This window comes from Pocillopora damicornis, chromosome 1 (genome assembly GCF_964200805.1).
Source record: "Pocillopora damicornis chromosome 1, jaPocDami1.2, whole genome shotgun sequence".
In the NCBI taxonomy this organism is placed as follows: Eukaryota; Metazoa; Cnidaria; class Anthozoa; order Scleractinia; family Pocilloporidae; genus Pocillopora; species Pocillopora damicornis.
Window position 1 is genome coordinate 25,305,035 of NC_142670.1, and position 27,323 is coordinate 25,332,357.

General features: G+C 37.4%; 3 protein-coding genes and 1 long non-coding RNA gene across 5 annotated transcripts; 3 read left to right on the forward strand and 1 right to left on the reverse strand.

The window, feature by feature from the left end:
• The first annotated feature begins 1,066 nt into the window (after positions 1-1,066).
• LOC113664952 (uncharacterized) lies at positions 1,067-6,490 on the forward strand. Its single transcript, XM_027180581.2, has 4 exons — positions 1,067-1,441; positions 2,134-2,245; positions 2,828-2,950; positions 5,611-6,490. The coding sequence occupies exons 1-4, from the start codon at positions 1,106-1,108 to the stop codon at positions 6,150-6,152; spliced, it is 1,113 nt and encodes a 370-aa protein (XP_027036382.2). The 5' UTR covers positions 1,067-1,105; the 3' UTR covers positions 6,153-6,490.
• LOC149052932 (uncharacterized) lies at positions 3,866-5,432 on the reverse strand. Its single transcript, XR_016187342.1, has 2 exons — positions 4,998-5,432; positions 3,866-4,523 (listed from the first exon to the last, which is right to left on the reverse strand). It is a non-coding gene; the product is annotated as an uncharacterized LOC149052932 (long non-coding RNA).
• A 4,391-nt stretch (positions 6,491-10,881) lies between the features above and the next one.
• LOC149052933 (uncharacterized) lies at positions 10,882-15,991 on the forward strand. Its single transcript, XM_089208355.1, has 4 exons — positions 10,882-11,713; positions 12,635-12,746; positions 13,333-13,455; positions 14,159-15,991. The coding sequence occupies exons 1-4, from the start codon at positions 11,378-11,380 to the stop codon at positions 14,698-14,700; spliced, it is 1,113 nt and encodes a 370-aa protein (XP_089064481.1). The 5' UTR covers positions 10,882-11,377; the 3' UTR covers positions 14,701-15,991.
• A 922-nt stretch (positions 15,992-16,913) lies between these two features.
• On the forward strand, positions 16,914-27,322 carry LOC113664925 (uncharacterized). 2 transcript variants are annotated; one of them, XM_027180545.2, is made up of 13 exons: positions 16,914-17,544; positions 17,683-17,737; positions 18,249-18,346; positions 19,084-19,153; positions 20,143-20,201; positions 20,689-20,775; positions 21,593-21,652; positions 22,099-22,144; positions 22,493-22,552; positions 23,273-23,546; positions 24,297-24,365; positions 24,823-24,995; positions 26,270-27,322. In XM_027180545.2, exons 1-13 carry the CDS (start codon positions 17,276-17,278, stop codon positions 26,498-26,500), a joined length of 1,551 nt encoding a protein of 516 aa, XP_027036346.2. In that variant the 5' UTR covers positions 16,914-17,275; the 3' UTR covers positions 26,501-27,322. The 2 variants fall into 2 exon arrangements, with proteins under 2 accessions (XP_027036346.2, XP_027036348.2); XM_027180547.2 differs by having other exon boundaries at positions 16,942-17,544; positions 23,276-23,546.
• Position 27,323: the final 1 nt, after the last annotated feature.

Sequence of the window (27,323 nt, forward strand, 5' to 3'; positions counted from 1 at the left end):
GCCCCTTGGGGCTTTGGAGGCTAACAGCTATGTCATCTTCAATCAAGCTCTATTACGTTAGACGGTGGTCATCGGTCAACATTAACGAGTAATGTGCATTAAGAAAAAGATTTCAGCCGTCTAAAAATCTTTTTGCTATGCCTCGTTTTCGGTGCTCCATCGCTTAATATATACAAAACCGCTACTCACATGAGCTAATTTTGAATGCGAACATCTGCTTGTTAATCGAAAACGGCTGATCATCATATTCGCGAACTAATATTCCAGTTAATTTGCTTGCCCAACAACGTAGATTTCATAGCATTTTGTTAAAAGAGATAAACTGGTGCCATACAGCATCTGATTACACATGGGGCACATTCATTCTCTCCTGGTTTACCTATGGCCGTGAGTTAATTCCCTCACATCTTGTACACCCGGTTCCTTTTGCTATTCAAATTGGGGTAGGCACCTTAAGCAAATCATGACGGCAATGGAAACGAGAATGTGGCAAAACAAAAGATCTAATGGGCAAAACAACAACTCCGCACGTGCATTTTGAAACTTTGTCCTAAGCCGTCCTTTTCAAAAGAAAGAATTTGTAATTAATTCTTGGTATGATACATTAGAAACCAGGCTTGTTGTTCTTTTATCTGTGGAGGATTTCAAGCCTCGCTAGTTTTGTTTTCATCGTTAGCAACGCTGGAAATAAGTGCGCAAACGGAAATGCTAATTTTATCAGAAGTTTGTATAACAGGCAAATGTCAAAAAAGCTCTTGCTAACTGTCAATCTGGTGAATATGCCTAATTTATAGTTTCAACCAGTTTAAAGTACTCTTTGAATATGAAAAAACGCTGAAAAAACTTTCTGACTTTTTGTTCTTGAGGCTGATGCATATATACACACACACATATATATGTACATATTCATAGCAGCTGACGCCGCCGAATGACAAGTTTTATTTATTATAGAAAAACAAACAAAACAAAATAAAAAACAAGCAAAGATTTATATTTTATCGGCAAAAATGACATAGAAAGTGGTCTTTGCGCATGCGTTAAGTGGCATGTTAAAGATATGAATGAACCTTTTTAATTCGCATTTTCCCATTGTCTGTTTAAAAAAATGAACGCCAAAAAGACTTGGTTTTTTCTGCTTCACGGAATGATGCATTTGGCAATCGTCGCTGCTGCTAAACAGTTTCCTATTTCTCGTAGAGCAATATTTTCCACACAGGAAAACGTGCGCTTGAAAGGCCATATTGTTGAGAGGCTTAACTCACCCAGTTTAACGTCGTGCAGCCATTCCTGCCTCAGGAATTCATGGTGTTCTTCCACAAATTTCCAGAAGCCATCAAAGGACAACGACCAAGGAACTTGTGAACTAAACCAACACGGGTTCCTCGACGAAGATGCCGAGTTTCAAGACGAGCAAGGTGTAACATACTCCGTGTTTCTCAAGGTAGGATATGGGAAAAATTTATGTTCATACATTTTTCTCGTATTTTTTTGTCATTTCTTTGGATTTACTTCAGTTTCTGATCTTTGTTATCTTATACATATATATGTGAAACTATCATAATAAACTTATGTTGCACTGAAACTTGCCGGGAATGACTTATCTCTCATAGAGCACAGGTGTGGTGTTATTTTCCAACGTTGATAAAAATAATCAAATGAGAATGTAAGCGCATAGCTTTTTGTTAATAATAGGTGTAGTTGGAGTTGTGGTCGAAAGTATTTGAGATTGGATTTAGAGTTAGAGTTGATGTAGTATCAAAACATATTACTTTGAAGTAGAAAGCTCAATTGTGATCCAAGGATCTTGGCAACTGCCTCTCAACCAGTTTCCCCACTGACATTATTTTGAGCAGGATAAGAATAAATATTTATAGACATGGCGCTATCGACATCGCTGATCCTAGAAGTATGCAGGACGCGTGTCACATACGAACTTCATAATGGGCGTCGTTCACCAGAGAGTCTCTGTGGCTCAGTTGTACAGCATCGTAGCGCGGAATTCGAAGGTTTGAGGTTCCATTCCTTATAGGAACTCAGAATTTTTTCTTTGTCCCTCGCTCGTGACAAGACGCAAAACATCTTGCTGTATTATTTTGAATATTTTGAAGATTATCATTATTATGTTAATCATAGGGATGTGATACGACCTGTTATCTCAATGGTGGATCTTGCGTTCTTGACGAAAACAAACAGATATTTCAATATTCGTGCAAAGCTCCTTGGACTGGAGAAAGATGTCAAAATGGTAAGATCTCTTTTAAGCTGAAATCTGGTATAGTACATGTTAAGCAGGATTTTCAGCAAACTGAGCTGTTTACCTGCCCTGAGGCACTAGTGATTTAGACTATGTAAGTCGTTTAGTGGATTAGAATTTGTTATAACTACAGTGTAAAATTTACGTAACATTTGATCTATAGCAGAGAATCTGGTGGCTCTTCTTGTCCACTGTTTCCAGGTCAAATTAGAAATTGGAATGTTGGCTTTCGTGGAGGAAGAAAACCGGAAGATCTGGAGAAAAACCCTCGGACGAGATCCGACAATAATCTCGCCTCAGATGTGACACCAGGTCCGGGAATCGAACCCGGGCTACAACGGTAGGAGGCGAGCGCTCTCACCACTGCGCCATCCATACTCCCTCTTGTAGTTAAGCTTATTTCTTTATTCTCCAAGATAGAACGTAAAGAGGTGTTCTCTGGGAAAATATATTGAGGTAGAGTGAATGGGCCTCTCTCTCGAGTAATGTCCCGGTGGCTTTCGCTCTTAGTTGAGCAGAAGTTGGGGGCGTTTATCGGCTGAGGCTTAAGTGTGGACTCTAATATTTTGATAGCTCCTCTTTCATGCAAGGACATCCGGGACTCATGGGACTCCATTGGGGACGGAGAGTACTGGATCGACCCTGAGAACAGTTGCAAGCCTGTGAAGGTCTTCTGTGACATGACAACGGAAGGAGGTAAGCTTGGTATGAAAACAGCTCATTCACAAGAAAGCGATCAGTCTTATAAAGTTCTTAGTCCTATAAATGCCAGATCAAGATAAATTAAGTTTTCATTAAACATTTCGAAACATTAACACGTTACGAGTATTTGAAAGAATATTTCACCCATCACAAATCTAAAAGGGTAAACTTCAAATTTCACCTTACCTTGTCTTTCTGTAAAACTTATGCATCACATCATCATTTTGATCTTAAAGGGCATGTAAACCCAAAAAACGTTCATTTTCTTTTCACATAGATGTTTAGTAAATATATCAAGTACACCAAAGGTACCATTCGTTTATTCTCAAAAGTCCATTTTCACTTTGTAAAAGCTCTTCCAAATTCGAAACATTCGCCATCTTGAAAGGCGCCATCTTTCCTGTGACGTCACGGGTGGACCCTTCAAAGTCTCGTTTTATAATCGCGTGAGGCACGAAGGAGTCTTTTCTACAGCCGTTGTTTGCTGGTCTCGTCATGATTTTTTTACTTACAGTTTACTTCAATATAATCAATTTTTTCGTAATGGTGAAGCGTTGTGCCGTCCAGTTTTGTACTGATTCAAACAAAACTGGGCATACAATGCAAATATTTCCAAATGACGCAAATTTGAAGCGACAATTTGTGAAATTTTTTCAAGTGAAAATAGCCGATTTCGTCGAGCCGTTCGAACGTTCTGTTGTTTGTAGCTGTCATTTTTCTTCCTGGTGCTGTACCGACGATTCAGGCCTCACCAGAAGCAAATTATTCGGAAGACGAAAAAACAACCGATACAGTCGGCAGACGACGAGGATTCGGAAGTGGCTGACCAAACTGAGAAAGAAGTTGAGCTCTTCAAAAGTTAGAGGTCAACAGAGAAAGTACAAAATCGATTTACACGAGAACGTTTCGTTAATTAAACAACAATAACTTTATTGGTTCTCTAAAAACATCTTTTTTCTCATCTAATGAAGATTATGGGGAAGCCAGTTGTTTGGGAGCCAGCGCTGAGCCCGTAAAAGACACTGACATGTCTGAACCTTTGCCTGAATTCGAAACACGTATCAAAGAAAGAGAATTCGTTGATATCAGTGTGTAATAACATGATCTGGAATTTTGTCGGTTCTATACAAAGAATTCTATACAGGATCCCATAATCAACCCTTATGTTCTATAAGAAAATCCATGCCAGCCCCACTTAGTGCTTCCTTTGAGAAACCCTGCAGAGAAACAGCAGAAGAATTTGTGTCGCGGTTTTCACAGCAGTGAAAATACATTCAAAGGTCAGTAGGACAATATTCATCATTTTGAGTACAACTTAAAAGATCCTGATTTCAGCTTGCAAAACTATCTTTTCGATATTTCAAATCGAAGCAAACACAAACAGGGTTGGATAATTATGAAGGCCACACAAGGAAATGTACATGATACAACTTGTTTATCGATGGAAATGCTTCTGAGATGAAGGATATTGTTTACCGCACAAGATAGCGCAGCGACCCTAAAGTGTTTGCCGAGATATCCCCAACACCAACGAACAAGCTATCTGTAGGCAATTTAGCGAAATTTCCTGCCAGGAAAGAAGCGAAAAACAACCAGCTCTAGTACTGTATTATTAAATCAATGGCAGAAACAACTCAAGTAAATCGATCTCAAAATATAACAAAACAGATGAAACAGAAAATATTTAGCTCAGTCGTTTCCGGTGTGATTATCTGTGCTTTGCTGCTGCCTGTAAGCGTACTTGGCCGTCTCCAGCACCCAGAAATCGAGGCAAATTGACTGAAAACCTGGATGCTCAGTGATACAACTTATCTGGGTTTCAGGCCATTTTGTCACAATTGCCCGATTTCCGTACAACAAACACTTTCATGAGTTGTCGGCATTGGTTGACAAGTTCCACACTCGCACCTTTGATAATTTTATATAAAACACTCTCAGAAGCTCAAGTTTAAAAAAATTCTGTTGCATTCCTTTAGATTGTACCCTCGCTTTATTGCATTTTCATGTTAAATACAAATAGATCACAAAGTAAATTAAATACCAGTCTGAGTTTCCGAGACGGTCGCATCGCTGTCGACATGTTCTGTACTGTCTTCGTGCGGATCGCTTCGGTGAACCCTACGCAGCTCATATTGTTAAGGACGTGGCCCAGACTCTCCTGAAGATTCTGGATTATCCCCAGCGCTGTCATGTACTAAGCTTAAGGCATTGGAGTCGCTATCTTCTGAAAAAACATCTTCCGAACTACCGCTACTTACACGAACTCCCACACCAGTTCTACTGGGGAATATGTGTTGCGCAATATTTTGGTTCCACCGCTTACGTCACGACTTCTCGCTATTGTTTTTACCGGAAATGGAATTTCAGTTGAAAATGCCGATTTTCTCCTAAAATAAGTCGAATTGGACAAAACTAATTTCAAATTCGTTTTCTACGCCACTTTTTACATAGTATAAGAAAAACATGTATTTTTGGGTTCACACGCCCTTTAATCACGTGACAAATATGAACCTTTTGAAATACTCAGCTAACAGCTACCTTACCCTCTACAACAGTTTCACCTTGTAACAGCGAGCGATCAAACTTACTGAGTGATTTCATTCATTGAAAATAGGCTTAAAAAGAACTTTAAATTCCGTTCTGTTTTATTTCAGGAGGATGGCTTCTCGTCGCGAACTTTGTGACTGATGGCTCTACTTCATTCACCAGATGGACTTTAAGTTCATCATACCGAGCGATCAGCAACTTCTCCAGCAATAAAATGGGTATTACAACAAAGGCGGTGCAAGATCTCAGATCACACTTGAATTTCACTCAGCTTAGATTCCACTGCAGTAAGAAACAGGGACGTACGTTCCACGTGGCCACTGTGGCTAACAGCTCTGGCGAAGCTGTAGTTCAGTACTTCAGCGGTCAGACAAATGTAGTGCCTACTTCATGCGGGTCCTTTCAAAAAATGCACGGGGATAACTCAGAGCTGGCAGCGCAGTGTGAAAGGTGGGGACATGAAAACAAGTACTATGTGGGAAAATGGGGAAAGAAAAACCAAGAAAGAGAGCAACGGTTGTACGATAGGGCTGCATTTGTTGGGTATAAGTACTACTGGTGTTTGAGAGAAGACTACTGGTTCTGTGATGACATGACTAATGTTACCATCTCGTCGCCAGGTGATTTTTGGAAAATCTACGTGCGTTAGATGATTACAACGCACAAGAGGAAGAGCAATTTTGATTTGAGCATCGAAGCAGTATATACAGATCTGCGCTATTCGTCACACTGTTGGAAACTGTACGATACGTTAATTATTCTTATCTGAGTTGACTGATATTTATTAGTGATTTCGGTTATCTATACATAGCCAAACTAACATGTATGCGGCACGTGTTTTATCGCCCCATATATAGCACTATTCCATCTGCTTACGACGGGACGTTTTGTGTGTGTTTCCTCGGAATAAGCTGAGAGTTGTTAGTGGGAGTTAACCGAAGCGTTGTTGTAAAATCGTTAAATCAAGTGAATAAACCGTGAGTTAATAAGGAGGCGTGGTACAGCTTTTTCACGTTTTGGACAACACTATGCTTTGTGAACTTTCTACCTTAAGACACGCACCATCCCGGCTCTCAATTGCCAATCAGGTCCAAAACTAAAAATAAATAACCCGAGATTTCCCGCCCTTAAGACCGATTTCGCACACTCACTCTCAGTTCTGAGAGATCTTCTGATCAGTTCCTTGTATAAATACTCTTCCTCTAATTTTCGTTTTGTTTCTACAATACTCAATCCAAAATCGCTCTATATATCTCTACTTTGTGTTTATTCGCACGTTAGGTCGTGTACATAAGTAATCTTGGCTATGCAGTGTTCATGAAAAGGGTTCATGAGGGTCACAATGGGGCAAGGGCTTTACGTCTCAAGCTAAACGTTTTAGCCATTCTACGGCCAACGGTTAATTTCTTTTCGTTAAAGTTGACAAAAAAATTTATGGTTAGCTTTTTTTATCGACAACCGGTGTAACTCTGATAGCTTTCAAGCCTGAAAGCTGAAATATTTTAACCGTTTACGGCTAACGGTAAACCTTTATGGACCCTCTTTCGATGCGCATGCGTTTGTAGGCAAATCAACTGTCATAAAGGTGGCAATTGCATAATGACATACATAATTAAGGTTTTTAAATGGAAGAAACCACCAAACGTTTACAGAAGTAATTTAATTCCGCCAAGTGCAATTTCAAAATCAAACGTGCTGCAGCGCCAATGTATGATTTTAGACAAAATTGCGGGACTCCAAGAGAAATTACTTTTTTTTTCGTATTTTTTCACGTGGAATTCCTTGTATAACACCATAGTTGATAATATATAGATTTAGCCAAGCCTAAAAGCGGAGCTCGCGTTTTTTTCCCGCACGTTTCGAGGGCACAACGCCTTGCCCTGGCCAGGACTAGAAACAGGGTCGTCCGACTCGGAGCCCAGTGCACTGACCACTGGACTACTGGACAAAGCCGTGGCGTTGGCGTGCCCGCAGTACAGTTGACCACGCATATTAAAAGTAGCACTTTGTACGGTCGGTCGTACGGTCGTACATATAAATTTTTTCGGCTTGATGGGTTACTACTATTTTGTATAATTACGGGGCTACGCTCTGCGAGCTCCGCTATAATAAAACAAAATAATCAACGATAAAACTAATAAATACATCGATAAGTAATAAGAAGGAAAAAAAAGAAATTAGTGTGATTTTTATTCTCGCCTAATTCGTACAGCGCTGAAATCTGTAATCTTACTTATTGTTTTTTCTCATTGCCTTAGAGAAAGTTACGACCAATGCCAAAAATTTGTGAAAAAATCGCACTGCAAGGTATCAATCACACTACAACGATGATGGATTTAATACATCTTGAAATATTTGGGAGATTAAATTGTTGAGGAAATTTGAGCCTGATCATTTTACTGGTGTAGAAGATTTTGAATGACACTGTCTGCTAAATGGGAAATACATAGTTCTAAATGAATAAAGACTGAACACAACGGAGAAATGCGTTGTTTCACTAAGAGGAAATTTGTAAGCATCGTAAGAGTTCACCAGTCCAATAGGTGTTCGCAGCGCACGCAGTGAAACGTGATGCATAAATTCCAAAATATCAAGTAGAGACAATAGCCTCCATTTGGCGCGAAAAATATGCGAAAATATGCGTTTCCCGGAGCAAAGCTCGAGGAAAACTGTGAGCTTCAACAAACAGATATTGTCCACTGAGGACAAGTACAAGAAAAATATCCTTCGCAGCTCAGAGCTCACAGTTTTCCATTAGCTTCGCTCTCGGGAAACTGTTCGCATCTCGGAACAGATAATGTCTGCCCTCTTCTAATATGTAGTCTTGCCCTTCCTGGCCGACTTTTTTGACAACCTTCGCTCTATAATTCCCTGCTTTGTTTTTATTTGCACATTGGGTCATCTCCATGAGTAATCTATGCAGGTTTATAAAGAGGGTTTCAGTACGCTTACATTGGAAGGCAAAACTGCTAAACTGTTCCTCGAATGACTACTAGTATTAAAAAACAGAAACATCAGAAGTTTGCTAAAACATGATCAGATTACTCGAAAAGCTTATATTAAGACTAACCCTAAGCAAACTTCATTTCTTACGGACAAAGAAAAACAAATTTTTAGACATCTTTTATCCTCTGCGATTCTCTTTTGTTTACCAATTGATTTATATTGAAACAACTCGTCATTCTTACACCTGTGGTACGTGTCCGTGTATTGGTGCAAATTTGAATCCGATCAGTTCACTTGTTTTAGAGATTTCAAAAGACACTGCACGCTACCTGAAAAGGCATTGTTCTAGCTGAATAAAAGCTGAACGCAAAACAGAAATGCGTCGTTAAACTAAGAGGAAAACTTGTACATTTGGTAACCAGACATAGGCATGTTAATTGGTCCTCTTGCTGCGCCTATGCACATAGGGCCTCAGCCATAAAACGCCATTGATTTCTTTTGGTTGCCTATCCATCAAGCTACCCCATATTCAGCCTCTGCCCCTCATTTTCTTTTTTACAGCTCTCCTCCACGCCTTGTTTGGTCTCTCTTTCGTCAGTCAAACAACCTTTGGACAATCCATTGCTCTGTTAGTGTGAGAGAAATTCGTTGGAAGTGCATTTTTCGAGCTAATTTTAGCCTTTACCCTAGGAATTTGATGAGGGGGCTCTAAATAGGGATACCTCAGGGATCAGCCGCGAGCCCAAACCACTCTGGATTCTTCAATAACTTATTGATCCTCATAAACTGTGAAAGTTTGAAAGAAATCGGTGAGATGGCATGTGTCACGCCTGCCTGTTCTTCTCGCGGACAGACTCTTTACTTCTCCTTTCCTTTATAATTAGAATTATCCACACCGTCAGATAATCACTAATGAACGATCCGGCTGTCAAAATTTAATTAGAATCTGGTAATATCATTTTGTGACAGGGTCTAACTGGCTTTTAAGGGCCTGCTGATTTTCATCGAAACTTGAAAGAGTAGTGAAAGAAACAAGTTTTCAACCTTCCCCCCCCCCCTTCTGTATGGTATGGACTTTCGCAATAAAACGATACATCACTATATTTAAGTCCAAACAAACGATCAACAAGTGACTAATGAATTGAAAACATAGTTAGAGCTATCCTTTGTGCTTTTCATTCCTAGGCTGTCCATCTTGCGAAGGTTCCTTCACATTAGCGGATTGTGATGGAAATTTAACGACAGAAATATGAGAAAATTTACCGTGCAGATGCTTTGTGAGAAAGCAACTGTACCCCATCGGGACGCTCTTCTTGCGAGGCTGTGTTGTAAAAGAAATGGCTGCGGAGAAAAGTAAAGCGTGCCGCGATGGCTTCTTGAAAGACACCTGTCAATATGGTATCTAAGGGGGAACTGGGTGTATAGCAACTTTCGAAAAGTGAGTTTGCATATCTGGATACTTAGTTGGAAAAAGTTTGGGGTAAGAGTCATGTGTCATTCTGGAGTTTCTTTGTTCCCCCATCCATGCTTTGTTTGTCTTTTTTTCGTTCGGTCACGTAGTGTTATTCCCAGTTTACATCTCAGAATGGATTGACTTTGAGGGCCTGGGAGAAAGTCTACAGGAAATATCTAATAGGGCAAATTTGGTCAATTATTTAATCCCAAGACTTAAAAATGATAAAAACGGAAGAGCTCCATCGCTCATTTTATGCAAAACGCCACTTACATGGGCTAATTTCGAATGCAGACAACTGTTTGCTAATCGGAGACGGCTGATCATATTCGCGAACTAATATTCAAGCTAAGTTTCTTGCCCAACGTGAATACTGTTGACAGATTTTATGGCATTTTGTTAAAAGTGATTAACTGGTGCCATAAAGCATCTGATTACAGATGGGGCACATACATTCTCTCCTGGCCTATCTATGGCCTCGGGTCCGTTCCCTCACATTTTGTGTGCATCTGGCTTCTATTGTTATTCAAATTAAGGTAGGCACTTTTAGCAAACCACGACAGCGACGGAAACGAGGAGGTGACAAAGCAAAAGATCTAATGGGGAGAACAAGAACTCCGCTCGTGCGTTTTGAAAATTTGTACGAAACAACAACGTGAAATCCCCAAAATTTGCGTGGATTAAGAAAGGAAACCCCGACGGCAAATTAAATTATTTAAGTTTCCGTCTGGAATTAAACACTACTTCCAAACGTGAAGCTGAAGTTGAAGCGTGGTGCTGCAAGACATTCATCCATTCACGAAAGTCTAACTAAAAATATGTATTTAATTTTTAATCTACGTCTTCCCTGAAATTGCCTTCCTCGCTGTTTAAGGTCCCAAATGATTCAAAGAAATGCAATGATAGCAAGTGGCCTAAACTATGGCCTAAACTGTTCAAAGCTGTCAAGGAATGATTTTTTAATTAATTCTTGGTATGATATCTTAGAAACCAGGCTTGATGTTCTTTTATCTATGAAGGATTTCAAGCTTCGTTAGTTTTGTTTCCATTGTTAACAACGCTAGAAATAAGTGCGCAAACGGAAATTCTAGTTTTATTAAAAGTTTGTTTAATACGCGAATGTCAAAAGAGCTATTGTTAACTGCCAACCTGGTGAATATTCCTAAAATTATACTTTCAACCAGTTTAAAGTTCCCTTTGAAAATGATCACTGGAAAAAACTTTCTGACTTTTTGATCTTGCGACTGTCGCATATAGAGCAGTTGTCGCCGCTGAATGATAAGTATTATTCTTCATAAAAAAACAAAACAAAACAAAACAAAACAAGCGAATGCTTTTTTTTTTAGAAAAGGAAACATTTGGCAAAAAGGACATAGAAAGTGGTCATGGAGCATGCGTTAAGTTGCATGTTAAAAATATAAATCAATCCTTTTAATTCGCAGTTTCCCATCTGTTTCTTGAATTTTTCTAAAAAAATGAACCCAAAAAAGACTTTGTTTTTTGTGTTTCACGGAATTATGCATTTGATAATCGTCGCTGCCGCTAAACAGTTTCCTATTTCTCGTAGAGCAATGTTTTCCATACGGGAAAACATGCGCTTGAAAGGCCATGTTGTTGATAGTTTTAACTCACCCAGTTTAACGTCGTGCAGCCATTCCTGTCTCAGAAATTCATGGTGTTCTTCCACAAACTTCAAGAAGCCATCAAAGGAAAACGACCAAGGAACTTGTGAACTAAACCAACACGGATTCCTCGAAGAAGATGCCGAGTTTCAAGACGAGCAAGGTGTAACATACTCCATGCTTCTCAAGGTATGACATGGGAAGAAATTGTGTTCACACGTTTTCTCGTATTCTTTTGTCATTTCTCTGGATTTACTTTCTGATGTCTCCTTACTCATATTATGTGTAACTATCATGAAAAACTTATGTTGCACTGGAACTTGGCTGAAATGGTTTAGTCACAATCTAAAGTGAAAAAGTAATTATTAAAAAGAAAATAACAGTATTTATAATAAACAGATGAAGACAATGATGACCTTCGTGCAACTGATATGACAATTCCATAGACAATTAATAGAGGAGATGATTACAAATGCAACAGTCATGTAATCAATAAAAACAATCAGTATTTCAAACTTTAAGTTACTGGAGTTTGATGTGACATCACTAGTGTTGGCAAGTGTTAGTGTTTTGTTTATAAAGAAGGAGCCAAAATAAGGCTCTTTTCGGTCTCATAAAAAACTTCGCGTTCTATAATTATCATTGTATTTCATTTGCATAAGACGTTACGCTGTTTTATTAGCGTAATATTCAGTGTTTTCTCACTAAAAAGGTTATTATTTATCTATGAGCCTTTCGTGCTTTACACTGTTTATCAATGGTTATAAGTACACGCCGCTATCTCACATAGAGCACAAGTGTGTTGTTATCTTCCAAGGTTGATAAAAATAATAAAATGAGAACATAAGCGCATAGCTTTTTGTTAATAGAGAGTTGTACTTGGAGTTGTGGTCGAAAGTATTGGATTAAGAGCCAGAGTTTAAACTAATCAAGGAGAAAATACTGTGAACTTTGTAGCAGCAAAACATGATACATTAAAGAAGAAAGCTCAGTTGTGTTCCAAGAATCTCGGCACCTTCCACTCAGCGAATTTGCTCAAGCCAGTTTCCCACTGACGTCACAACATTATTTTGAATATTTTGAAGATTGTCATTGTTATGTTATTCACAGAGATGTGATATGACTGGTTGTCTCAATGGTGGATCTTGCATTCTTGACGAAAACAAACAAACATTTAAATGTTGGTGCAAGGCTCCTTGGACTGGAGAAAGATGTCAAAATGGTAAGATCTTGTTTAGGCTGAAATCTGGCAAAGTACATGTCAAGCGGGATTTTCAAACAAGCTATTTACCTGCCCTGAGGAACTAGAGATTTATAATTTCCCTATGTAAGTCGTTTTGTGGATTGGAGTTGGCTATAACCCGTGAAATCTACATAAAACTTTGATCTATAGAGGAAAATCTGGTGGCTCTTCCCGTCCGCTGTTTCTAGGTTAAATTGGAAAGTGGAATGCTAGTTTTTTTGGAGGGAGAAGAGTTGAAAGATCCTGGTGAAAACCCTTGGAGCAAGGACGAGAACTGACAATAAACTCGACTCTGATGTGACACCAGGCCCGGGAATCAAACTCGGGCATAAAAATTTAGGAGGGAGCCCTCTCACCACTGCGCCATCCCTACTCCCTCTCATAATTAAACTTATTTCTTTATTATCAGAAATATAATGTAAAGAAGTGTTGTTCGGGGAGAGATTCCAGGTAGGATGAATGGGCCTTCCTCGAGTAATGTCGCAGTAGCTTTGGCTCTTAGTTGAGCAGAAGCAGGCGGCGTTTATCGGTCGCAGCTTTAGTGTTGACTTTGATATTTTGATAGCTCCTCGTTCATGTAAGGACATCCGGGGCTCATTGGACTCCATAGGGGACGGAGAGTACTGGATCGACCCTGAGAACAGTTGCAAGCCCATAAAAGTCTTCTGTGACATGACTACGGAAGGAGGTAAGCTAAGTATGGAAACGACTCATTCACAAGAAAGCGATTATTCTTTTGTCTTACAACTGCTGAATCAGGGCGAATTCAGTTTTCATTAAAAGTTTAGAAAAACTCACGCATCACTTGCACTTTAAACATTATTTCACACGTCACAAATCCAAAAGGGTAAACTTCAAATTTCACCTCACCTTGTCTTTCTGTAAAATTTACGCATCACGTATTAATTTTGGGCTTAATCATTTACGCATAACTGTGGAAAAACTTTTAGAAAATATTTACTTTTTTAAGGTTTAATTTGGTGCTAACATTACCATTTATTATCTCTTTTAATAAAAATGTACATCCAAGCCATTTCTCACAAAAGCTGCGTTCGAATTGGTTACTTTACTCGCTGTCTATTCCGTGATATATAGTGAGTAAAGAAATTAGGAACATTGTGTTATTATAAACAAGGTAAAATAAAAAAATGAGGTTTTCTTGTCGTTTGAACGACTAATAGATCTTGCTGAAACAATGAGATAATTTACTTTTGATTCATATGCATAATGTTTATTTGGGATTTGTCTTTGTCAACTATCAAGCGACAGAAATCTCGAGCTCGTATTGGAATTGTGAAATCTCATTTTTTATTCAAGCTGAGTGATTTCTTTTATTGAAAATAGGCTTAAAACGCTGAAAGAATTTTAAATTCCGATTTGTTCTATTTCAGGAGGATGGCTTCTCGTCGCAAACTTTGTAACTGATGGCTCTACTTCATTCACCAGATGGACTTTAAATTCATCATACCGAGCGATCAGAAACTTCACCAGCAACAAAATGGGTATAGGAACAAAGGCAATGCAAGATCTCAGATCACACTTGAATTTCACTCAGCTTAGATTCCACTGCAGTAAGAAACAGGGACGTACGTTCCACGTGGCCACTGTGGCTAACAGCTCTGGCGAAGCTGTAGTTCAGTACTTCAGCGGTCAGACAAATGTAGTGCCTACTTCATGCGGGTCCTTTCAAAAAATGCACGGGGATAACTCAAAGCTGGCAGCACAGTGTGAAAGTTGGGGATACGAAAACAGGTACCATGTGGGAAAATGGAGTAAGGAAAACCAGAAAAGAGAGCAACGGTTGTACGATAGGGCTGCATTTGTTGGGTATAAGTACTACTGGTATTTGAGAGAAGACTACTGGTTCTGTGATGACATGACTAATGTTACCATCTCGTCGCCAGGAGACTTTTGGAAAATCTACGTGCGTTAGATGATTACAACGCATAAGAGGAAAAACAATTCATTTGAGCATCAAAGCAGTATAGATCTGCGCTATTCAACACACTACGCTTTGTGAACTTTCTACCGAAGACTCGCACCATCCCGGCTCTCAATTGCCGATCAGGTCCAAAATTAAAAATAACTCACTCGAGATTTCCCACCTTTAAGGCCGATTTCGCACACTCACTTTCAGTTCTGTAATTCTTCCGATTAGTTCCTTGTGTATACACTTTTGCTCAGACCTTGATTTTGTTTCTACAATACTCAATCCAAAATCGCTCTATATATCTCTACTTTGTGTTTATTCGCATATTAGGTCGTATACATAAGTAATCTTGGCTGTGCAGTATTCAAAAAAAGGGTTTCGTGAAGGTCATAACGAGGTAAGGGCTTTTACGTCTAACGGTTAACGTTTTGGCCATTCTACAGCCAACGGTTAATTTATTTTCGTTAAAGTAAACCAAAAAAAAATTACGGTTGGCTTTTTTATCGACAACCGGCTTAAATTTTATAGCTTTTAAGCCTAACAGCTGAATTCTTTTAACCGTTTACAGTTAAAGGATAACCTCGATGAGACCCGCTTTCAATGCACATGCGTTGGTAGGCAAATCAACTGTCATTGAGGTGGCAATTGCATAATGACAAACATGATTAAGGTTTTTAAATGGAAGAAACCACCAAACTTGTACTAGTAATTTAATTCCTTCAAGTGTAATTTCAAAACCAAACGTGCCTGCAGCGCCACAGTATGATTTTAGACTTAAATTAAATTGCGGGACTCCAAGAGAAATTGCCAGTTTTTCAATTCCTTTGCCTTCACTGCCTTTATACACGACCTCGGTCTTATTCACATTTTAGCAATTTTAACAAAACAGAATAATCAACGATAAAACTAATCAATACATTGATGAGTAATAAGAAGGAAAAAAGAAATTAGTGCGACTTTTGTTCTCGCATAATTTGTACAGCGCTGAAATCTGAAATCTTATTGGTTGTTTTCTTTCATTGGCAGGAGCCCATTACTTGATGGGCTCCTGTCATTAGCTGAGAAAAAGGTACAATCAATGCCAAAAATTTTTGAATAAATCGCACTGCTGGGAATCAATCAGACTTCAACGATTATGGATTTAATAAATTTTAAATTATTTGTAGAATTAATTGTTGAGGATAATCGGGAGTCAGTTCTGAGGGCGACTCTGGCCAGGGCTGATGATGGCATCAGACTCGATAAAAACATGTACATAGATACAAATAATGTTATAAAAGGTTTGTGTGCTACAGTACGTTTGAACGAGCTTGTGTAATCGTTTTTTGTGAATCGTAGAGTAATAAAAATTGTTGTTTCTTTTCTATAAACTCTAGGAAGACACGTTTCTATTTACTATCGAGTAGACTTGCAGTACTAAAAATTAAAACTCTCACACAAAAACACATGCTCGGAAACCTTAATTAATGACTGAGAACCACCTTTGAAAAAGAGTGTCCCTCGTGCACCGTTTGCTTTATGCTTAGATGCGTTTATATATGACTACCACAGACAGCATGAGTTATTTGCAATATTATTTTATTCATCCACTTATTTTAGCCCCAAAAATAAGTGACATCAAGAGTTCTTGAAAAGTGTTCAAGAACTCTCGATGTCATTTATTGGCTGTATTACCAAAACTCATCTAGGCATTTTTTTTAGCTTTTTTGCCTTTAATGTTAAGCCAACCGGGTCAACCCTGTAGGAAAGTACTGATAATTGAGAAGAATGATTAACTAAATATATTAACGAATATGATTTATCAATGTACTGAACTAATTCTCGTAGTTCCGGTGCATATTACGGTTAATTTTGTTTTTCAATTTTCTCTTGGATATTTGATGTCTCCTCCCCCTGCCGGGTCAGCTTCTCCGATTCAATTTAAGATTACCAATGCACTCTTTTGGTTCACTAAGAATAAATTCGTAAAACAAACAACATTACGCGAGGCCTCCATGAACAATACAAGTTCCACTTCTTATAATAATAGAAACACACGAAATTTATAACTTGAAGATCCAACTCTTCAGAAAAGAGAAAGAGATTGTTTTTCTTTATCCTTTGAAAAAAAAAATAGTTTACGGAGTACAGCCCACGTAAGGTGGCCGATGGTTAGACCCACGCAAAATGGCTCTTTGTTCATTATCAAATCAAATCAGAACGCAAATTCGTAGTCGAGTCTGAATGCAGATGATCATTTAATCTCGGTTACTCTCGTAACCCTTTGTCACTAGCAACGAGTATTTGTTTTTTTACTTTTGCTTTTCTTTATAAAACTACACGGGTCATTCACGAAAAATCCAAGTCTTCAGCAGGATAAATGAGTTTTTAATTTGACACTAATGACGATTTGGTTACTATGTACGTCACCAGGGTAAACAAATCATGTGACATCCCATAATGCGCACGTCGACAATTACTGAGGTCACACAGAGCTCAGTGAACCGTGAGTGATTTTACCATGTCTTACCTAATAGTGTTCTTCTCTTCTTAAACTTAATTAGAAGTTCTAAGTAAGGTAAAAGAGGATTCCAGGATCATGGCTGCTCAAGAGAGAGGGATAAATATGATGGGAAAGCCGGTCTTTGTACATCTCAACGGGGACAGTTATAAGAGAAAGCGTATTGTTGTCAATCACAGAGACATGCGAAGCTTTGAATCTTTCTTAAATACTGTGGCAGCTAGTTTTCGTACACCAGCTCGAGAAATAAGGACTCCAGGTGGAAGACATCGAATCAGAACGCTTGACGATCTACAGAGAGACTGCACTTATGTCGTTAAGGGAAGAGAGCCGTTTAAAAAAATTGGGTAAGATTTTTGTTTGCGATGGCGCGATCAGACTCGTGTTTGCGGAGTAATTCTTCATCAAGTGTCATTTGGTTGATCTTTGTTCACAAATGCAAACTCTCCATATAATGATAGTCTGTTTGCGCTTTATTTTCTCAGATATGATGTGAAAGACTCGAGGCCCAACCGTTTACCGCCTCTCAAAGGACCTGAGGTAAGATATATTCAAAACGCGTCAACATACAGTTAAAATCTAATCTAGGTCATATTTTGTATACTTTGTCGTGCAGTGATAAAGGCAATTAAAGACAAATATTGTGTTCGATGTTTTTGGACTATTTTTTAATGATCGCACATTCGATCACAATCTATTTTTGTAAAGCAACTATCAATTGTTCAGAGTTTGATAGGTTGATCTTCTCTATTATTCATGGAGACGATAGAGCCTTAATTATGCCGAGTGAGTTCAATAACAAATCTGGTATCGAAGTGAACTTACCATGCATGAATAATTAAACACTTAAATGTTTAAATAAATATTTAACCCACTTGCTAAGGAGTTATATTTAAGTAAAGACTCAAAAAACGTCAATTTTGAAATCGTGAAAGATTAATAGGCTGGTCGTAGTTTCCAGAGTATACCTCACAGAATTAATTCAATGAGTTGTTCATGTACACTTCTCTCATTGTTTGACTGTCATTCCGTGATTATATTTCGTTAACAGGTAAATTTCCTCGAGCTAAATCATCGCAAATTTGGAAACGTGCCGGGCAGAGCGAGGGTAAGCGGTCTACGGAAAAAGGAAGAGATAAAAACCATCATGTAAGTACTGCAGCTCTCGGTAAATAATGTCCTTGTCGTTATTCACCATGAATTATTTCAAACTTAGCATGATTTGAAACCCAGCTTGTAAAAGGTGAACCAGTGGACAGTTAATATGTATGACAAAGGATTGAAACTTGGAGCCACACTGTTTTCTTCTTTTTTCATCAATAGGCACCCCCCTTTTTCAGTGCAGTCCCCAAATCAGTTGCAAAAGGCTCATGACCATTCTTTTACAAAGCTTCCATCTAACTCTTGGGCTCAGGTTATGTAGAGTAGTATGACTCTGACAATGCACTCGGGCAGCTGTACTGGGTGTTTTTCATAGCATAGCATAGCCCCTTGCAGAGCTCCCTTGCAATACTTTTGTCAGCATCTTACTAGAGGCTATGTGTCTGTCAATTATTCAAAAGTGTTCTATTCCATTTTAGTAACCTGAACAGAGGTATTCTGAATTAAATTTGAATGAGTAAACAATGAGTACCATTTGAAATAAAGTACTTTGAGCCCTGTTACTATGCTTGAGTGAGGCACACATGCCTTGAGTTTTCCCCCTGAAGAACTTTTTCACTTTGGTTTAATGTGAAATGATTTAGCACAGAATATAAAATATATGTAGAATTATGTTTTGGACAAATTAAGCAGATGTTCTTAATGTTCAACTGTTGTGTGGGTGTTAAACCATTCATATTCATGTCACAATGATTAATGTAATATGTAATGTTTTATTATAACAGTGTTTTTTGTAATGGAGTTGTGGCCAAACCAAAAAGAGTCCAGTTGCGAACAGACTTTAAAATGTTTCAGGTGAGGTGAATACTCCAAAAATCACATCATGTGCAAAATATGATTTAACCTTTTCACTTCCAAGATCTCATTTTAGTAATTCTCCTTACTATCTGCCATACAATTATTATTAATGATGTTTGTTTGGAGAACTTGGTATTCGATCAGTCAGTAATCTCCTATTGCTAGTTTTCTCTATTCTTGTTACTTGTCTGCTGGTGTTGTATTGATATTGCCTTGGTTGCTTTTGGGAGTAAAAGATTTTGAAAACATATGTAGGTCAATTTAATAAGCAGATCAGGGGCCTGTCCCTTGAAGGTTCTGGTAATTTAAAGCTGTTCTGTTTTAATACAAAATGGGGGCTTTTAAGGTTTTGAAAACTATAAAATTAAACTATAAGCTAAAGAAAAATATTGTACTTGAGGGGGTGATAGAACTGCTTCTCTATGCTTTAAATTTTGATCTTAAAAATTTGGCTTTGGGCCCATAAAGTTATTGACTTTCAAGAAATGACCTTTGGGCCGAGTTGTTCAAAGGCGGATTAGTGCTAATACCCTCTTTTTGGGATAATTTTCTCTATCCTTTTTACAACAACCAATCATCAAATTGTAGGGAAAAATAATTAAAATGAATTTCTTTTAAATCTTTTAGATCTGAAATCAAGTTTCACACTAACCCTGGGTTATATTCACCCAGCTTTGCACAACCCAGTTAAGGCCCTACCCTGAATAAAATAATGGAACCTTGACTTTCCAGATTTCCAGACTGGAAAGCCTATGAATTTAGGAATTTCAGAGTGTCTTTCTGGAGTGCAGAGTTGATTTCAAAATGATCGTATCCATACTAAAATTTTAAGCACTTTTAAAGCCAGGTAGTTGTAAATATTTTATTTCTTGATGGCAGAGATTATTGGTAAATATTTCTGAAGCATATTTCACCTTCTAATCTTACCAGTAGTTAGTTGATTGCGGTAATCAAAAGCCCTTTTTTTTTCCCTGAATATGATTAAGGTCTTAGAGTCTGTGAATGATAAAGTGAGCTCAGTCAGCAAGAATGGTGCAGTTTATGAGTAAGTCTTCATTGCTTTTGTAAATTACATGTAGGTAGTCTTGAGCAGTGTTAAGAGTGTGGTTATTAATTCTAGACGTGTTTGTGCACTCAAAAGAATTGTTAAAAAAAAAAAAAGAAGAAAAAAAGGTCAATTTTCAAATCTCTTTGAAACTTCCAAATAAGCTCTACATGAAATCAGTGTCTGTTAAGGATTACTTTGTTCATTGATAAATGATATCTACTAAAAAAAACACTGTAAGTTGGATTCTATTATTTTTTTGCTTTAAACATGGTAACATAAAACTTTAGATCAGCACCAACATCAACCTCAGTTGAAAGTCAGCCAAAAATAATCCTCTGGCAAAGTTTTAAATGCAATTTTGTTTCTCTAAATTGAATGAATGTGTGAAGACTGTCAACTTTCTTAATATCATTTACGCACATCACTTACTTGATCACTCAGTTAATATTCAATCATCTTTCTAATATTTATGTTTTTGTTTCAGTCTGTATACTTTAGATGGTCAAAAGATATCAGAACCATCACAGCTGAATGATTCTGGACAATATGTTGCTGTTGGGAGAGAACGATTGTATGTTTAGTCTAACTTCTTTTTTAATGATGTATCTGTTTAACCTTTCACAACAGAACATCTGTAAGTTTATACTCCATACTGTTCTCTATACATTTCCTATGGTGCTGACAAGGAGAATTTCTTTAACAATCAATAGTATCTTTAGTTTGTGATCAAAATCCTTTATTCTCTTGACTGAAATGTTTGATTCAGGGGTGATATTGAATGGAGAAATTAGATGCTAGTCACCCATTGGGATCAAAGTGCTGATCCATTTTCCATGATAGAAAAGAATGCTTAAAAAAGTGGAAATCAGAGTTGGAGCTGACTGTATTGTGCAACAAGTGAATTATGATGAGTAATTGTGAAATTATTCATAATTATTGTTTTGGAATTTAAAGTGTTCCAGGAAGTACTTCCAGTTTTAAAAGAGCATTTCTAGACACTTAAAGATCAATTACTTGGTTGGTGGGATGAGTCTGTAATTTTCCTTGATTATCATGATTGTGACTTGAAGCAAAAAGGTTCATTCCATGTTCTGAAGACATAATGTGTAGAAGAATCTGACTGGATTGCAAGTGGTTTTCCTTTGAAATATTTCAATTAACTCCCTTGGCCTCCTTACCAAGATCTACAAAACCATACTCCTATCAGTGGGCCACTCTGAGCAATTGATTATATAGTTTACTTCTATGTAACCAACAGACTGATGAAGGCTGAATAATTCAGTCAAAATATTTCCAAAGAAAAACTAATTACGTTCCCATCATATTCCTTTACATACAAATTTTATGATAATAATTCACCCTTAATGTTCTTTGGACTTTCATTTCAGCTTTGATAGAAGTGTTACCTACAGTGACCAAGGAGTAGCAGCCCAGTTAACTCCAAGAAGGTGCGATAATCATTTATTTAGGATTTTTCTTTCACAATTTCTTTTTTCACAACCACAGTTATTTTAAGAATTGGTTAAATAAATTAAGAAAGGTTTATTCTTAGGTTTCCATAGTGGTCATTGGGTTACACACATGTAAATATATTTATTTGTAAGATAACAATAATTATATTTGTTTTGAGGAAAGATGATTTAAAAAAAGAAAAAATAGTTATTAGTCTTTGAATCAAGGAACTCAAAGACAAACATGGATCAAATGTAGCTGATAAGATATATGTAGAGACATTCTTAAGAGAAACATGATTAAAAATCATATTTGTGTCAAGTTCACTTGTTAATCAGTTTTTAGTGTTAAGAATTAATACATTTCACATTGTGAATTGACTTAAGTTTTATTTTTAAAAGTAAACTTACTTCACGGCTGATGATCATTTGTTTTCCAACAGAACCTCAACCAAAGCCAAAGGAATAGAAAGAAAACCCCCCAGTAAAGTAAGGTTAACTTAAACATTTTGGGTTTAGAGTGTGCAGTGTTTCTCAGGGTCTTTGTAAAATTATGTTGGATACGAAGCCCCAATTTTTTTTTTGAATTCCATCTTAAATTGTACCCTCTTCCTTTCAGAAGTGAGGAAATTGTTTAATATGTTTTGATCATTATGACATGACCATCATGAATGACTGGCCCTTAAATATATATTTATATGAAATGAATCTCATATAAAATTGGAAAACAGCTACATTGATAATTCAAGAAACTGTTTTGTAAATAACAGGAAGAATTCGAAATTGATAACATTGGTTATTGAAGTTGATGAGTGTAATTTAAATGTTTTCATTCAGAGAGGAGCAGCTAAACGAGCTACAAAAAAGAAGTCACTTGTGGCCGACAATGAGGAGCCTGTGAGTAAAATAAATTACTTGAATCAGCTGTAGAGAGCAAGTCAAATAACATTTAATTATTCACTGAAGTTGACGTACATGATGTCCACCACTTTCAGTGACACTGAGGTGAATACATGGACTATGTCCTGTTTTAGTATATACCACACAGACACCAAAAATGAACCTTTATTTTTTTTTTTGCAATATACTGAAAAATAATTAGAAATTGAAGTACTGATATGCAATTTTTGCCTCTTCTGCCACTAAAAGGTAAATAATACTTGTTAATCACTTTGAATTCAAACTTCCCAATTCATGGGTGCAATCAACAACTATCCACCAAAGTGGAGGTGGCTAGTAGTGGATATTTACTGAGCCATGAAGCACAGCAAGGTATGTATCCACCACCAGCCACCAACACTGTGGTGAATATTTTTTTTCAGTACCTGGTAAAACAATGAGATCAGACACAGCACAAAGATAATTTAACTCATTTAGTCCTGAAACGATTAACTGGCTGTGATTTGTACACATGATTAGTAAATAAACATTTTATTACAGTGCCTATAATTTAGAGGCTCCATTGGTGCACCTCATCTGGCAGAGATCTGATACAAATATTGATACTCCAAGTTCAATCTTTTGCCAGGCTAAACATCTGACTGTATGGTTCACCCAGAATTGTAAAACTGTAAATCATCACTAATGTGTACTTAACAATATTAATTTTTTTTTCAGCAGGTGAACAGTCTGCCCCCATACATGGCAACAAGAGATGAACCAGAACCATTTTCTCATTTTGATTCTTTGAAAGATACTCTAGCTGAGTCTCTTAGAGATGATGAGCCAGTGAGAGGCCATGTGACAGAAAGAAGTGACTCTCCACATGAATCAGAGATTGAGGATATACCAATAGAGGAAACTTTACAGGATCAGGTTGCTAATGTTCTTGGAGACAATGGTGTTCCAGTTGATAATTTTGTGTTTGGCAGAAAAGATAGTGCAGATAATGGTAAGTCTAAAAACTCAATTGGTCAATAAGCAGGCTAGAAATTGAGGAAAGATTTTTCAAGTGTGTGATTAGCAGCTAGTAGTAATGTTTGTCCTGGTTAAACAATTTCTTTTTCCTTTTGACTTTTGTTTATTCTAGCATTGTATTAAGTTTAAGAAAGTTCTCAGGGATGCTAAAAATGACTCAAATATGTTGATGCAAGTTATCTGAACACTCTGATGAGCCTTCCTGTTAGGGTGCCAAACTTGTTACCTGGTGGTCCTGGGTTCAAGTAATACACCCTGCTACTCACTGGATTTGTTCTTGATTGTCTGGAATTCAACTCCTGGGCAGTACCCTGTAAATAGCCAACTGGTCTGGGTCCTGATAGTTGGGATTTTCAAGCACTTGCACTCGTTTTTGATATGTTACTCGAAATATTTGTTTCTCTCTCTTAACAGTGCTTGGAGGCTTGCAATAAGCACTAATATATAAATTGTGAATTTAAAATATTTGTTTCATTTCCCTCTCTGATTATCCTCCCTCTGGGACTTCAAGTTTGGAAAGCCCCCTCTTTGTCCCCCTCTTGAACTTAAGCAAAAGAAACCGACAACAAATTCACTCGGAGTGAGTTGTTCAGTGAACAATGTGTTACCATATCAGTTACTTCTGAATTTGTGCAAATCATGCTTCAAACAACTTGGTGCTGGTAGCCTTTAATATAACTCAATTCATTCTCTTGCTTGATATGGACATGTTTTCTCTTTACAGGGAAGCCATCAGTGTATGAAGCTAGTGGCGAGAACAGAGAGGATGCCAGAGAAATCCAAGATGATAGAGGTGACGCCCTGTTTACTTTAATTTGTTAACTATAAGTGATCTTGTGAGGAGCAATCACACTGGTTCGATATACACTATTTATTTTTCCAACTCACTAGCAACTCCGATCTCACCATCAATGACCCTAAATCAGCCATCATATTTTGGTACCAATCCGTCATGAACCTATCAACAAGCTCATTGTGACACTTCTGTCACAACAAACTAGTTTTTAATGTCACGGACACTATTTGAATACAAAGTTGACACAAATGTTACTTGTTTTGATGTGTATCCAACCTCGAGTAGTACATTTTGTATGTCTCAGCTGTCTTGTCCTGCATGTTGTGTGTGCAGTTTTGCCTGAGTTTGAATTTAAAACATTCAGAGATGATGTGGTGTACCATAATGTTCCCAGCTTTACATTACATGTTACATTGTATTGTAAAATTATAAAAATCTTTCCTTCTTTTTAAAGGAACAATAGAAGACAAACCCATTGATCAAATGCCAGCTGAAGAGGTTGCTGATGAAGAAATAGAAGATGAAAACTATGGCAACCGAAATAATTCTACAGACAAGATACGCAATGAAGAAGAACGGGAAGAGATGGAGGAAAATGGTGAAACAAAACATTATAACAATGAAAGAGTAAGTGACTGGAATGCATTTGGTTTGGACTAGTACTTTGCAATACTGTAGTTCAGTTAAAAGTAATAATTAAATAGTTCGCATAGCAGCACTTTTGGAACCCATACAGACACACAGGGGTATTGTTGTTATTTATAAATGTTGTCAAATTTTAGTAAAGAAAAGAAACCTCTGTGAAGTGGCATTCTGATGCATTTTGGGCCTCATAGTTTACAGCTAGCACCCACTCTTGTTAGTTAACCCTTAAACTCCCAAGATCTTATTGTTAATTCTTTTCTCTAGCTGCTACATCTTGCCTTGTAATTAAGCAATGAAAATTTGGTGTTTCATCAGGACAACTTCTTCCTGTTAAGTTTGAGTATTCTCATTACCTGTTTGCTGGATGATGTATCAATATTATGGTATCAATATTATGGGGAGAAGTTACATGTGAATCACTTCTGTGAGAGCTGTGGAAACCAGCAGGGGAAGCTGCACTTAGTGAGATTCAGTGAAGTCCTTTAAGTTTAGAGAAGTTAGAGCATTATCTTAGCTAGTTTTAACAATTAGAGTTAACTGTGTCAGGTAGCTGAGAAGGAAGGTACATTTGTCAAGTCACAGTCTTCGTTACAGAGGTTGAGACATCAGAGAAAAGGTGCGTTAGAAAAGTTAGGAGCTGATATTAAGCTTGATTGGCCATGTTGCCATGGAGCATCTTGCCCTTGAGTACAGAAGAAACCACGAATAGAAAAACTAAAATAGATCTGCCCTCAGGACTACAACATGACTGTGGAGGTTAACAGAAGGCAAAATAGATCTTGTTACTCGTTAAAAGCTCATGATGCAACAGTGAAGTCCCCAGACATTAAAAGCTTTGTTTTGGCTAACCCTAGCTCATTTTATTTGTGAGGCCAAACAGGATCATAGCTTTTTATCCCCTGGGATCTAGCCTGGCTGCCAAATCTGCTTAAAATGAGCTAGATGCTTTCTTCTCCTCCCTGATCAGCAGGGTTACTTAATAGGTAAAAGAGTATATGTAGCTTTTCAATCAGGGTAGGTGTAAGCTAAATTGTGCCCAAAATCTGTGGTAGAAGTGCTGAAACCCATGCATTCTTAACATACTCTTTTGAGTATTGTATTATTTTAAAAGTGGTAGAGTCACTGATAAAACTCCTGGTGGTAGTTGGTTGTGAGGTATCCATTTCAAAGTCAATTGAGGGAAAGGTGACATTTACTTTTGGAGATGGATTAGTTGTTAGGGGTGACTCACTTTGTGTGTGTGTTTCTTTTTTTAGGATCAACCAAAAGCAAGTGAACAAATTGAGTCTAAAGATACAAATGAAAGTATAGAACAACAAGAACAACTTGAGCCAACAGGCACTGACAGGCCACAAGAAGAGATTCATACAACTGAAAATAGTGAGCCACGAGAAGAGATTGATACAACTGAGCACAATGAGCGGCAAGACTTAAACAACCATGATGAACCACAAAATGAACACGATCGACAGGAATCTGTACAGTGAAATTATTTGTTATGATTATACAGTTAGTAGTTAAGTAGATGCAACTCTTGTTCTTCTGAGTGAAAACGTGGCATGCTCCACAGGTTTCCTGGAGGAAAGAAAAGATCCTCCTTTTTTAAGAAGAAAGCCTCTTGCCATGTTATGTTTCTAGAGGAAGAGTTGTCGAGAATTATTATATTTTTAAAAACTCAAGACATGACTCGGTGATTTACATCTTTGGAAGAAAGATTGTAGTTCAGCAACACACGTTATAGTCCCTGTCCTATACTGGTGGGGAACGTTTCAGGATTGATCAACTGTTTAAAGGACTGTTAAGAAGGTATTATTTTCTCCCCCAGATCTGAAAAAAATCTAAAAATTTATTTCAAATGGAGAATAAATCACAAAAGTCTCAGAAACATGTGCAAAATCTATTTAATTTCTGGAAACTATTCTGAGATTAACAAAGACTCTTAATTTCTTAGACTCGAAATTTAACTTGAATAAATCCTCTTGATGAACAATTCTGTTTTCGCTTTCCTCACAAGGAATCCTTTTGTTTGTTTTTGGGATTTTGTGTCAAGGGAAATCATTTTATACATTAATTAAATATGTTTATGTGGTAATGCAAGTTGTAACGGTATATTTTTACGGCGTTTCATTCGTTTATGCATTTCATAATGTAAATACATCAACTTGAAGAGTCTTTAATATAATGTGGGCTTTGTTTGTAAACGTAGTAAAGTGGTTGTTAAGATAGCTCAGGTACACCAGTTGTTTTCACTAGAGGTCTTAAATGGTCATTTGTCTGACAGTTGGATTAAATATTACATTTTAAGCAAAT

Bases quoted from the DNA above. Each gene is read 5' to 3' on its own strand.
- LOC113664925 (XM_027180545.2), top strand. From the start codon at position 17,276: ATGGCTGCTCAAGAGAGAGGGATAAATATGATGGGAAAGCCGGTCTTT. The intron at 18,347-19,083 runs GTAAGTACTGCA...TTATTATAACAG, and splicing joins GAAGAGATAAAAACCATCAT to TGTTTTTTGTAATGGAGTTG. The intron at 21,653-22,098 runs GTGCGATAATCA...GTTTTCCAACAG, and splicing joins GCCCAGTTAACTCCAAGAAG to AACCTCAACCAAAGCCAAAG.
- LOC149052933 (XM_089208355.1), top strand. From the start codon at position 11,378: ATGAACCCAAAAAAGACTTTGTTTTTTGTGTTTCACGGAATTATGCAT. The intron at 11,714-12,634 runs GTATGACATGGG...TGTTATTCACAG, and splicing joins CATACTCCATGCTTCTCAAG to AGATGTGATATGACTGGTTG. The intron at 13,456-14,158 runs GTAAGCTAAGTA...GTTCTATTTCAG, and splicing joins TGACATGACTACGGAAGGAG to GAGGATGGCTTCTCGTCGCA.
- LOC113664952 (XM_027180581.2), top strand. From the start codon at position 1,106: ATGAACGCCAAAAAGACTTGGTTTTTTCTGCTTCACGGAATGATGCAT. The intron at 2,246-2,827 runs GTAAGATCTCTT...ATATTTTGATAG, and splicing joins TGGAGAAAGATGTCAAAATG to CTCCTCTTTCATGCAAGGAC. The intron at 2,951-5,610 runs GTAAGCTTGGTA...GTTTTATTTCAG, and splicing joins TGACATGACAACGGAAGGAG to GAGGATGGCTTCTCGTCGCG.